The sequence below is a fragment of the Corylus avellana genome, chromosome 3 (genome assembly GCF_965113065.1).
Source record: "Corylus avellana chromosome 3, dhCorAvel1.hap1.2, whole genome shotgun sequence".
In the NCBI taxonomy this organism is placed as follows: domain Eukaryota; kingdom Viridiplantae; phylum Streptophyta; class Magnoliopsida; order Fagales; family Betulaceae; genus Corylus; species Corylus avellana.
Window position 1 is genome coordinate 14,285,591 of NC_142492.1, and position 14,311 is coordinate 14,299,901.

The 14,311-nt window shown below is 34.7% G+C and overlaps 1 protein-coding gene across 1 annotated transcript; it reads left to right on the forward strand.

Annotated features, from left to right (window-relative positions):
- Positions 1-3,362: 3,362 nt before the first annotated feature.
- Positions 3,363-10,419, forward strand: LOC132176646 (NADPH HC-toxin reductase 1-like). Its single transcript, XM_059588910.2, has 5 exons — positions 3,363-3,480; positions 3,575-3,744; positions 9,445-9,657; positions 9,773-10,152; positions 10,266-10,419. Exons 1-5 carry the CDS (start codon positions 3,363-3,365, stop codon positions 10,405-10,407), a joined length of 1,023 nt encoding a protein of 340 aa, XP_059444893.1. The 3' UTR covers positions 10,408-10,419.
- The last annotated feature ends 3,892 nt before the right edge of the window (positions 10,420-14,311 follow it).

Sequence of the window (14,311 nt, forward strand, 5' to 3'; positions counted from 1 at the left end):
AAATGAATTACGTTAATGTGAAAAAAGTTAAAAAGGTCATTTGTATCATATAAATACCAATGTAAGCAAGTTATTTTATCAAGTTGAATAAAGGAAAACAAATTCCTCTTCCTATTTTGTGTTTTTTTTTTTTTTTCTTTTTTCTTTTTTCTTTTCTTTATATATATATACGTGTTGTTTCCAATTTTCAAAGTTAAACATAGTCCGTAGCCTATCTATTTCAGGATTTTTGTTATTGTGATTTTTCTTTGATTCCCTTCCCCTACTTATTTTAGCAAAATAATTAATGTTTTATTTGCTAACATAACATGCTTCTTAGATGGACCTAGGAAATTTTATGGGAGGAGACCAGTCAAATTTTTTTTTTGGTTCTTTAGAATTTTGTTATTAAAAAAAATTATTTTAGTTGTTTTTTATAAACTAAAGACTACCGTAAGGACAAAAAAAAAAGTGAACATTTGAAAGTAAGGGCCAAAAATAAAAAAAACTTAGTGGGTATGGGCCAACAAAATTAAAAATATGGCCAAAAGTTTTTATCAAAAAATTTAAAAATAGGGTCAATTTTTTTTTTTTGGGAGGGGGCCAAATGACTAAAATTAAAACTTTAACTTAACTTTTTTTTTTTTTTTTTTTTTAAACTTATAATATTTTTTTTCCTTATTTTGGGGGGACCATGGCCCACCCTGGTCCCCCCTCCCTCCGTCTCGGCTTCTTACAACAGGAAACAAGCAGAGCTTGGTCTTCGCTAATGACAAAAGCTTGGTCTTTGAATTCATTGCACGATATGGAGATCCACCACATAGAAGACGTGCAAACAAGCACTATAGTATGATAAAACATTATGTTATGCTTCATCAATACCAAGGTCGTAGATGTATTGGTTATGGCAAACATTAGCTAAATCGAAATTAGCCCATCTAAGAAAATGCACAAAATGAAAATCTAGCGAGCGAAAACCAATCAAAATTCCAGCGTTGGACAATAACTTGAAATGGGTCTTCTCGAAGATAGCTAACATATTTTTGCAATTCTACTCGATTGATCATTAGATTCGTAGACTCATATAATTCGTAAGCAAATTCAATGATAAATTTACTCTTTCATTTATACAAAAATAAGTGCAAAATGATACGAAAAATTATTTTTATTATTGCTCTTTGCCAAATAGAAAAAACTTATATATGTAATTGTCAAAATCTTATAATAACATGAAAGTTCAAAACACATTGTGTTGACTGATAGTGCCTCGAAAAGCAATTAAAATACAAATCGATTCAATCGACGTAATTAAATGATATCCATATCTCTATATACCAACAGAAATCCAAATTTAGCAATTGTCTTTATCCCTTTTTTTTCTCTCTCCCTCTAAAATTATTGAAATCCAACTATATGCCAAGAGAAGTCCAAAATGGGAGAGGCTTACATGCGGTCCAACAAACTACTGCAATCTGCGGTAGTTTGGTTGGAAGGTTGAGATCTTCCAAGGAAATTTTAACCCCAAAACGGCAGTAGGTCATGATTTAAAAAAAAAAAAAAATTGACGGCAAGAAGGATGCCCGTTAACTCCCATCCAAACGTCCTTTCTCCTTCTTATTTTCTTCCCAAAACTTCTCTCCACTCTCCACTAGTATTCCCCCCGGAGCGCTATGGTTAGAAAAACCCAAAATCAACGTCGGCAGCCCTGAAATGTGGGAAAACTTGAAGCTACTAAAGACTCCCAAAGCTATGACCTCAGACCCTATGTTTCCAGCTACAGAGGTAGTTCATGACTCTCCTGACTCAAAATGAAATCACAACCATAAAATGGCCCAAAAACATAAAATTCGCAATGCACATCATCTAATTAGAGAGCAGAAAAATGTAGAAAATAATCAACATTTATTTTCTGCAGCAATATTAAGTGCTTTGTCATTCTCGGCACTTTCCTCCTCTGCAGATTTGAAAGCCCCTACAGTTCCGGTAGCTACTACAGCCAATTGAGCGCCGTGGCCAGACTGCCGTGATCACTAATCACGCCGGGTGCATCGCCGCTCTTCTGGGCAGAGGCGGCGACTCCATTTTTGGGTAGAGAAGTTGCGCCACAAACCCTAAGAAATATCATGTCTATTGATTTTGGGTTTTTCTACCCATAGCGACAGTCGGATTGGAAGCATAAGAGAGGTCACACCGTCGTTTCAGGGCTGCCGGCGTCGACAAGCATCGAGAGACTGGAGATTTTGTCGATTTTGGGTTTTTCTACCCATAGCCCACCAGAGGGGAATACTGGCAAGGATCTGAAATATTTGTGGAATGTGGTTTTTTGAAAAAGAGAACAAAGAGAGAAGTCTTGGAGAAGAGAGAAGACATTTGGATGGGAGTTAACGGAGCATCCCTTCCTGCCGTCAATTTTTTTAAAAAGAAATCATGACCTACTGCCGTTTTAGGGTTAAAATCTCCTTGGAAGATCTCAACCTTCCAACTAAACTATCGCAGATTGCAGTAGTTTTGTTGGACCGCATGTAAGCCTCTCCCGTCCAAAATATAGCTGTTGTCTTAAATGTCTGGTGTTTACAATGATTCAACTAGTTTATTAAATACTACAAGTCTCTCTTGAGTCCCTCCAAAAATGATACGGCTATTAAAATCATCATTAAGTTTGTGATTGATCATTATTGAATTTTGATCAAATTGTGATTTTAATAGTCGTACCATTTTTGGAGGAACTCAAGAAGGATACAAGAGAGACTTCTAGAATTACTCAGTTTATTCTGATGTCTTGAGACAAATTTCTGGTCTCTAGTTTATATGTTTTTATTATTTTTTTTATTTATTTTTTTTTTGTCCTAAGCAGCTAGCCATGTGATATATGTTTTATTATTATTTATTTTCTAAACAGTTGCGTACGCTATAGTCCAAAAAATTGCATGGAACAAAATCACAAAATTAAATGGTTGACTTATGAGCTTAAAAGTGTTTTTAATACTCAAAAGTCTGTTTGTAAAAAAAAGTATTCGTTTAGTAAAAAAATTAAAAGCGTTTTTAAGGGTCTAAAAAGCGTAAAACTGGTCAAACCGTACTTTTAGTAAAAACTTAAAAATAAAGTTTTTACCCAAAAGCATTTTTTTGACTTAAAACCTCTATTTCTTAAACGTAATCTCAAACATACTCTTAAAAATGGACCAAGATAGCCTAGATTCTTAGACTATAGGAGATTTTTTATTTTTTATTTAATTAGATTAAAAAAAAAAAAAAAACCTCATCAATTTAAGCGCCCACGTAGATGGGCGGTGGTAGGGGCTGGCTATATATTGTTTAAATACGCCCAGCCTCGGGCCTCGGCATGTCGTCGATAGTTGAATAGAAAAACAAATTGGATGACAATGGAGAAGAGCAGCAACAGAGTCTGCGTCACCGGAGGTTCAGGCTATATTGGCTCTTCCCTTGTGAAAAAGCTTTTACAGAAAGGTTATACAGTCCATGCAACTCTCAGGAACTTGGGTCTCTCTCTCTCTCTCTGATTGTGGTGTTTTATATATTCAATTTCTTTTACTTTATTTATGGATCTTTTGTTTTCCTTCATCGATCTCTGCAGGAGACGCAACCAAAGTAGATCTCCTCAAGTCCTTGCCCAACGCAGCCAACAGATTGGTGCTTTTTCAAGCTGATATTTACAATCCCATTGATTTTGAGCCTGCAATTAAAGGCTGCCAATATGTCTTTCATGTCGCCACCCCGTTGCTACATGACACACAAAGCTCCCAGGTCTGCGAACTCTTTACATCTAATTTTTTTTTTTTTTTTTTTTTTTTAAGTTTTGAAAAAACTCACGAAAAATAGTTATTTAACGATTTCTACTCTATCTCAAATTTATTAATTTTTGTAAGGTAAGTTCTCCGAATATGAAAGTTTTTTAGCTTTTTAAAGGGCATTTATATATTCATTTTTCTTCTCTCTCATTTGTCGACAACAAAGAAATTAAGAATTAAAAAAGAATATTTAACTAGCACTTGCACTGCATCAACAATTATTTAGCTAAGATTTAACTGAACAACACATTTTCTTATTTTAGCTACTCACTTTTTTAAAGCACCTCTATTTAAAATATAATTATTTTTATATACTTTCCTTGTAGTAGCTCAGCAAATTTTTAACCGTTTTACTGAACAGGATGTAGAGCATGTTTTTGCTACAAGGTTAAGCTTTTAGCTATTTTGTTAAGCACAATGTGAAAGTTGTTGGAAGTGCAAATAAAAATGCAAAGTCAAAGAAAACATGCAAGAAGGTTGTACACGTTTCCTTCTAATTAATTCTAGTATTTCGGCCAGCTTTCTTTTATTTTAATTAGCTTAGTAAATTATGCATGTCTTAGAAGTCAAAAGAATATTTGTTAGGCGGCAACCTTATTAGACTTTGTGATTTTTAGTTTAAGCTCTTGAGTGCTAGCCACCTTTGTGGACTTTGTAACCATAGTATTAAGTGCTATAATTGTTAGAGCAATTTTTATTAACTTTTGTAAGCTAGTAATGTATGTGTTCACATGTAAGAAATCCTTATATAAGAATATTATGTATGTTAGATTAAGTAAGCAAGAAGCAAGCAAGTGGAAGCTTGATATTTCTCTTTAATATTAAAGTATTATTTTCATCTTGTCTTTTGTTCTTTCTATTTTTTGAGTGTCCATGTATTTGGGTATTGGTTTGTAAACTTAATCCCAACAAATTGGTATCAGAGCTAGTTTATTCCTAGCATTGTAGTCATGGCCTCAGATATGGTGCAAATCCAAGTTCCTCAGTTGAAAAAGGAAAATTATGAGAAATGGTGCATCCAATTCAAAGCATTGTTTGGATCACAAGATCTTAGGGAGATTGTCAGTACCGGGTTCGTTGAGCCCACTCTGGAGCAAGAAGCCACTTACACTGCAGATCAGAAAGTCACCCTCAAAGATTAAAGAAAGAAGGACAAGAAGGCGTTGTATCTCCTTTATCAAGGATTTGATGATTCAACATTTGAGAAGGTCGCTGAAGCGGCAACGAACAAAGCAGCAAGGGACACCTTGAATACAATTTTCAAAGGTGTTGATCGAGTGAAGAGAATTTGCCTTCAATCATTAAGGGCTAAATTTGAATCTGCCCATATGAATGAAGGAGAAAATGTCTCTAATTATTATTCTCAATTACTTGTAATCGTGAATGAAATGAAGAGAAACGGCGAAAAACTTGAAGATGTTTGTGTCATGGAAAAGATACTTTGATCCGTCACGCCCAAATTTGAGCACGTGGTGATGGCAATTGAGGAATCAAAAGACTTGGAGACTATAAGTGCAGAGGACCTGCTGGGATCTCTTTGAGTTTATGACCAACGCATTTTGAAGAATGCAAGCGCCACATCTCTTGAGCAAGCTTTGGAGTCAAAATTAAATTTTGACAAACCAAAGGGAGGACGTGGACAATGAATCTAAGATGTGGTGGTGCCAACTACCGTGGTTGAGGTCAAGGTCGAGGACGCGGTAATATAAATGATCGTGGACCATCTCAAGAAAGGAGAAATTTCCTGACCAGAGAAAGCAGAATGTCCAATGTTACAACTGAAGAAATACGGATATTATGCCTCAGAATGTTCGTACAAGAATGATGACCATGTCAACCTTGCTGAAGCATCAAGCAGTGAGAGTAAGAATTCTACTCTCTTATTGGCACACAATGATTCTAGTGGTCAACATGATGTTTGGTACCTTGACTCTGGTGCAAGCAATCATATGTGTGGAAGAAAAGAAACTTTTGCTAAACTCAAAGAAGGAGTTTGTGGAAGCGTGAGCCTTGGAGATTCCTCAAAACTTGCAGTTGAAGGAAGAGGAAAAGTCCGGATCTTCCAGAAAAAGGGCAAGGAAGAATTCATCTCTGATGTTTACTATGTCCCAAGTATGAAGAACAATATCCTAAGTATTGGCCAGCTTCTCCAGAAGGGATATATTGTACACATGGAGAATAATGTTCTCTCTCAAAGAGAAACAAGTGGAAGGCTCATTGCACGTGTTCAAATGACCAAGAACCGTATGTTTCCTTTGACTCTGAATACAAAGATCAAGAAATGCCTTATTAGACTCATTAAAAACGAGTCATGGCAGTGGCATTTACAATTTGGCCATCTTCACTTCAATGGCCTGAAGCTATTATCCTCTGGTAGAATAGTGCATGGTCTACAACAAATTGATTCAGCAAACCATGTTTGTTAAGGATGCGTACTTGGTAAGCAGTCTCGACTCTCTTTTCTAAGTGGTATGGCATGAAGGGCAAAAGCACCACTGTAGTTGGTGCACATTGATATTTGTGGGCCATTGCATCCCATATCATTTGGAGGTAACAAGTACTTCATTACCTTCATAGACGATTTCATCTGAAAATCATGGGTTTATTTTCTCAAAGAGAAATCTTCAGCCTTAGTTGTTTTCAAGAACTTTAAGGCGCTCGCCGAAGCGGAGAGTAATTGCAAGCTTGTAGCTGTCAAATTTGATCGAGGGGGTGAGTACACCTCAAATGCATTTCAAGATTTTTGCAGAGAGAATGGAATCAGACATCAACTCAGTGCAGCCTATACCCCATAACAAAATGGGATAGTGGAAAGGAAGAATCGCACTATCCTTGATATGATGAGATCCATACTAAAAGAGAAAGGATTGCCGAAGCAATTGTGTGCGGAAGCTGTAACATGCTCGGTGTATTTGCTGAACCGGTGCCCAATAAAGATTGTCAAGAACATAACACCTCAAGAAGCATGGAGTGGATACAAACCTAGTGTTGCTCACCTTCGAATTTTTGGGTGTGTTGCATATGCTCAAGTTCCTGAAGCAAAAAGAATGAAGCTTGATGATCAAGGTGAAAAGTGTATTTTTGTTGGCTATAGTGAGGAGTCAAAGGCATACAAGGTCTATAACCTACTAACAACTAAAGTAGTGGTTAGTAGAGATGTTGTTTTCAGTGAAGAAGAATCATGGAATTGGAGCAACAAAGAAGCGAACAAAGAAAATTCTATCTTAGATGAATATGAAGAGCAAACGCCAGTTGTGACACCATCTGCCCCACCAACATCTCCTCAACCTATTTCACCTTCTTCAATACACAGAAGTCCTACATCTGGTACTTCATCTTCTAGTGACAATAGTAACAGAGGAATTCCAACTCCTATCAATATGGGAAGTCTCAAGGATGTCTATGAACGTTCAGAAGAAGAAGAAACAAATCTTTTCTGTTTCTATGAAGATCATGAGCCGCGAACCTTTCAAGAAGCTGTGAGATCAGCAATGGAAGAAGAAATCCATTGACACATGGGAGTTATTGACACTCCCACCAAAGAAGAAGACGATTGGTGTCAAATGGGTGTACAAGATCAAGCGAACTGCAGATGGTAGTGTTGATCGATACAAGGCAAGACTTGTAGCTAAAGGCTACAAATAGAAGTATGGAATTGACTATGAAGAAGTCTTTGCACCAGTTGCTCGACTAGACACAGTGAGATTGTTGATCTCACTTGCAGCCCATCATAGTTGGAAGATATACCAACTGGATGTCAAATCAGCTTTCCTCAATGGAGTACTTGAGGAAGAAGTGTACGTGGAATAACCAGAAGGTTTTATTTCACAAGGAGAAGAAGATAAGGTGTATCGTTTGAAGAAGGCTTTGTATGGCCTAAAGCAAGCACCACGAGCTTGGAATGCTCGTATTGATGATTATCTTCAACAAAATGGATTTATAAAATGTCCATATGAGCACTCTGTCTACATGAAGACTTACGACAAAGGAGAATTTCTGATACTTTGTCTATATGTGGATGATCTATTTTTCACTAGTAGTAGTGAAAGATGTTTACAGAGTTCAAGAAATCCATGTTCAAAGAATTTGAAATGACTAACAATGGACAGATGTCATATTTTCTTGGGATAGAAGTGAAGCAAGAAAATGTTGAAATATTTATCTCTCAAAAGAAATACACGAGATAGATGTTAGAAAAGTTCAAGATGGATAGCTATAATGCTGTCAACACTCCTGTCGCAACAGGACTGAAGTTGTCAAAAGAAGGAGAAGGAAAGCCGGTTTACTCAACCTTGTACATGAGTCTCATCGAAAGCCTGAGATATTTGACAATGACAAGGCCTGACATACTTTATGGCGTTGGACTCGTAAGTCGTTATATGGAGATACAAAGAGAATCTCATTGGCTAACTACAAAGAGGATTCTAAGGTATATTAAAGGTACTCTCAATCTTGGCCTTTTCTATACTTATGGTGAAAATGCAGAATTAGTTGGTTACTCAGAAAGTGACTGGGAGGTGACCAAGATGAGAGAAAAAGCACAACTGGTCATGTGTTCTATCTTGGTTCCATTTTTTCTTGGACATCAAGGAAGCAAGCAATGGTAGCTCTGTCCTCATGTGAAGCAGAGTATATAGCAATTTCTTCTATTGTTTGTAAAGCCATATGGTTAAGAAATCTTTTGGAGTTACTGAATCACCCACAAGAAAAATCTACTATAATTCATATGGACAACAAGTCAACAATCAAGCTCTCAAAGAATCCAGTGCAATATGGAAGGAGCAAGCATATTAATACCAGGTTTCATTTTTTGAGGGACCATGTGAAGCAGAATACAATTGAACTTGAGTATTGTAATACCAAGGAGCAAGTGGCTGACATCTTCACAAAGCCACTGCCAGTCGAACCCTTCAACATTTTACGTGAGATGCTTGGCATGAAGGCATTTTGGTTTGAGGGGGTGTGTTGGAAGTGTAAATAAAAATGCAAAGTCACAGAAAGCATGTAAGAAGGTTGTACACATTTCCTTCTAATTAATTCTAGCATTTCGGCGCAACTTTCTTTTACTTTAATTAGCTTAGTAAATTATGCAATGCCTTATAAGTCAAAAGAATATTTGTTAGGCGACAGCCTTATTAAACTTTGTGATTTTTAGTTTTAGCTCTTGAGTGCTAGCCACCTTTGTGGACTTTGTAACCATAGTATTAAGTGCTATAATTGTTAGAGCAATTTTTATTGACTTTTGTAAGTTAGTAATGTATGTGTTCATATGTAATAAATCCTTATATAAGGATATCATGTACGTTAGATTAAGTAAGCAATTAACAAGCAAAAAACAAATGGAAGCTTGATATTTCTCTTCAATATTAAAGTATTATTTTCATCTTATCTTTTGTTCTTTCTATTTTTTGAGTGTCCGTGTATTTGGGTAGTGATTTATAAACTCAATCCCAACAAAAGTAAAGAAAAATTTGAAAATTTTGGTGTTTAATTTCTTTTAAAAGTAGCTCTCCAAATTAAAAAATAAATAAATTTTCCTCATCAAATTTAACTTTTGTTTAACAGCTCACTAAGAGTGCCTTAGTTATCTTATATGTTCCATGCTAAATACAAAGAATTTTTCTAAATAATTGAAGTCCGATAATCTGAAATATAGCACAAGGATACAACTGAGGCTGCTATTGCCGGGGTTAGGACCATTGCCGATTCATGCATCCGCTCACAAACCGTTAAGCGATTGATCTACACTGCCTCTTTGATGGCATCCTCACCATTGACAGAAGATGGAGCTTCTTTTAAGTCTTGCATTGATGAATCCTGTTGGACACCTCTTGATGGCTCATTCACTTATTCTAATGATTCTTTACTGGTAGTTTCCTTCTATATTTCTGAAAAAATATGTCTCATTAATAATATGTCTATAATCATTCATAAAGTCATGAAACTTTAATGATGGGTTTAATTTTCTGGATTTTTTGTTGTAGGCATACACTAAATCAAAGACTTTGGCAGAGAAAGAGGTGCTGAAATATAATGAATATGAAAATAGCAGCCTAGAAGTTGTAACACTACCTTGTGGCCTTGTGGGAGGAGAAACTCTCCTTCCATATGTGCCTGGAAGTGTGGAAGTCATTTTATCACCACTCACAAGCAATTTGTTTTGGCTTAATGCATTCAAGTTTTTGCAAGAAGTTTGGGGTTCAATTGCTCTTGTACACATTGAAGATATCTGTCGAGCACATATCTTCTGCATGGAAAAGCCATCAATGAAAGGTAGATTCATCTGTGCTGCCACCAATCCAACCATCAGTCAAATTGCAGTTTATTTCAAGAAGAAGTTTCCAGAATACGAGATAGCAAAAGAGTAAGACTTTTATTTAAAATTTGATTTTCTTCTAAGAAGATTTTTCAGAAAATTAGTTCTCTGCATGAACAAGACTTTTTCTCTGAGTATGACAATAATGGAATTTTAATTAGATATTTGGAAGGACCAGATGAAGGAGTAGTTAGATGTGATTCCACAAAGCTGATGAAGATGGGGTTTGAATATCTATATGATGAGAAGAAGATATTAGATGACAGTGTGGCATGTGGAAAGCGATGTGGAGCTCTAATGTAATGTCCACTCCTTGTTCTTGAGGAACTATAAATAAGCCTGTATTTTATTTTATTTTATTTTATTTTTTGTTTTGTTTTTTTTTTTTTTTTTCTATAAATAAGCCTGTTACATTGCCAGTAAGAAGGTTGTGAGATTATTGTTTAGACAAAAAAAAAAAAAAAAGTGATGTAGCATATTGTTTAAAATCCCAAAGAATTCCAAACTATAATTCTTTTTTCTCTTATTTTCTTTCATCACTTTTAATTTTTTGCTTTTTGGCTCTTCATTCTTTATTTCTTTGTTATTTTATATGATATACTTACTATAAGACGCCTGTAATTTTAATTAGCTGATCGTTGTTACGAGTTCTAGCTGATCGTGTATAGTTGATTTTAGTAAACAATTACTAATTAAATCATATTTACAATTGTTTATCTTACAAGAAAAATAAACTAGATTAATCATATTATCTATTCAGAGTAATAAAATAACAAAACATAAAAATTTGATTAGTAATTTTACATCTCAAAAAGCTAGAAGAATTAGTTTTAAATTATAATTTGGTATAAAATTAAATACCGGGATACCAGAAGAAAACAAGTAAAATAAACAACATATGAACAGATGATATCGATCTATGCAGTTATATCCCAAATGAGAAAGAAAATGAAGACAAAAATAAAAAATAAAAAAATCCTATTATATATCCAAATAGTTTTAAATTCAGATATTGCATGTTTATGGGTGCTCGATCTTGTCACTCTAATGATTTTTCAATTAGCAAAGACAAAGTCCTTGACAATGACAAAGGCCAAAGGGTTCCACTTTATATATTTATTTTATTAATTTTAGGGTAAAGTCTACATACACCCCTCAAACTATCACTCAATTGATAATGTCCCCTCAAACTTTCAATTGTGACAATGTTCCCTCCAAACTGCCAAAACATTGTCAATGTCCCCCCCAATACTAGCAATAAGACAAAAATGTCCCTATAGATTTCTCAATAAGACAAAAATACCCCTATAAATTCAAAAAAAAAAAAAAAAATTTGATTTTTCTAGAAAACGAAAAATTTTAATTTAAAGATAATATTTAAAAAAAAAAAGATTTTAAACAAAAATTTTTAATTTTTTTTAAACGGAAATTTTTATTAAAAAAAAAAAACTATTTTTTTTATTTAGTTTTAAAAAACAAAAAATTTAACGAAAATTTTATTTTTTTAAACGTAAATTTTTATTTAAATAAAATTATAAAACAAAAACTTAAAAAAAAAAAAAAAAAAAAAAAAAAAACGAAAATTTTCAGTTTTTATAAAAAAAAAAAATCGAAATTTTTTTAATTTTTTCATATAAAATTGATTTAAAAAAAAAAAAAAAAATCCACCATCGTTTGGATTTTTTCTTTCCTTTTCTTTTTTTGTTAGTTTTAGGTTTTTTTCTAGAAGTTTTAGTTTTTTTATTATTATTATTAATTTTACTAAGGGTAATTTAGTTATTGGGGGGAACATTGACAATTTTTGATAGTTTGGGGGGGGAGACATTGTAACAATTAAAAGTTTGAGGGGGACATTGTCAATTGAGTGGTAGTTTGTGGGGGTTATGTAGACTTTTCCCTTAATTTTATTATATAGTTTCGTGGGATACGAAGAACCCAAGATCATGAATACTTAATTACCAAATCCCCAAGCTTTGACCAACACAACGTCAAATTACAAAGAGACCAATGTCCTCCAACCTCAAATTTACGCAAATCAACCAGAATAATTAAAAAATAAATAAATAAAACTGAGAAATTGTTAAAATTGAGAAATCGACCCGTTAGCTAAATGAGTCGTGTTTAGGTTTACCCTAAACGGGTCGCTGGTCATTACTGATCGTAAATGGGTTGACCCGCCGACCCGTTTTGCCACCTCTACTTCTTCCTTTGCTACTGTGGCCGCCTAGCCTTTCTCCACCTTCCCACTTTCCTCCCCCGCCATCACCATCTTCTGCATCTTTTGCTAGGTTGGCCTTGGCTTTGGATAGGTTCGTTTCTGCCCGATGTACCGCCCTCTGCCTGGTCCACCTCAACGTGTGCCCCACCACCTTGCTAATCGGATCTGCACATGCCTATCCCACCTTTTTCACTGGATCCATCTCTCTGGCTGTGGTTTGATTTCTATTCTCTCCGGTTGTGGTTTGATTTCTATTCTCTCCGGTTGTGGGTTGATTTCGTTTTTGATTTTATGTATTTGCATTCCTTTTTCTCCCTGTTTATTTTCCAGTTATCTTGGTATGTTGTTATTTGTTGCTTTTGCTTGTTTGACACACTCTGTGGGTGCTACTTTTGGGGGATTCACTCAAACTCTCCGCCCATTTTGTTTGTGTGTGCCACCGATTTCCTTCGCGTCCGCTTTGCTGCCCACCGTCCGCTACTGGGTCCTTTCTTGCGTCCCTCAGCGATGAGCTTCCAACGCCACCTTCCGCGTCGGTTTATGGCTAGCACGCGATCGGCTTTCTTCCGGCTGCCATTACCCACATTGTGTGCTTTTCCTGTTTTTTCCCTCTATTGTTGACTTCTTTTTGTTGTATTTCCGTTTATTCCTGTATTTGCTTGTATTTTCATTTATCCCTTTATTTTCTTGTACTTTTTTCTTTCCTTTTTTTCGCTTGTAATAAGACTATGTCCTCTCTCTTTGATATGCCTGTTACTACTTTTACCAGACCTTTGGGTTGTAGATGTGAATGATATCTTGGCGTTCGGGTCGAGGAAGATGAGTTTCGACATGGGGTTCTTTGCTCTTATGGCCGAGGAATAAGCGCTACCTATGCATTAAATTGTGTATGTTTTGGTGCCAATATGATATTAAACCTGATGAATAGTCATAGGTTAGCGAATGTTGTTTGTTATGATTGATTGATATGCTGTTGACGCCTGCATTTTTATCTTTGGCTATGATTTTTTTTCAGAATTTTTTGCTCTGTTTGTAAGAGCTATTCCTTGCGACTTTTATCAATGAATGATAATGAAATGTTTTCCTAAAAAAATAAAAAGAACAGGACCGAAGATTTGATTCTATCTCACATCAATAACTCATATTTCGGAAACTTAAACATGAACGTTGATATCTTTGACCAGAGAAGATTGTTTCCACCTGTCTCCTTTTTTTGCTTACTGTTTTGAGTGGTAGGAAGTCCACATTTCGGAAACTTAAACAAGAAGGTTGATATTGACCAGAGAAGATTGTTTCCACCGGTCTTTTTTTTCTTCCTGTTTTGAGTGGTAGGAAGTCCACATAACTTTTAATTAAACCGTTCCAACCGAATAAGTTAGTTCCTTTGGACACGACGACGTCGTTTGTTTTAAAATATTCCATGAGAAATAGAATTCACATCTTCTCATGGTATTGAGTGTAATCGTTTTCATGGTCCGCCTCATTTGACAGTACTCTTGCTATTTCTCTATCTCTTATTAATTGAATTTGTAGGATTAATATATGGGTCTTTTAGATCCAATGATGATGAATTTAAAAATATATAACATTTTCAACTAAATAATTTTTTTTCTTTTTAGCAAAAAAAAAAAATAAAAACATTAACAAATAATTTAAAATACAAAATACTCAAACACTTAAACTTACTTTTAGAGAACAAAGTCTGAAGTGAATCATCTTTTCCGCTGAGCGTTGTGAATCTATTCTTTTTTAATTATATAAAAGTGATATGATTGGAATACGAAAATAGCTTAACATACATTTCCATAAAAGACAAAAAATATTCTCAAACACTTAAGCTTACTTTTAATTTTATTTTACACCAGCATATTTTTTCAATTAAAAAAAAAAAATCATCTAAAAAGTTATCTTGGGTTGTGAACAAAGTTTGAAGTGAATCATCTTTTCCACTGAGGGTTGTGAATCTTTTCTTTTTTAATTGTATAAAAT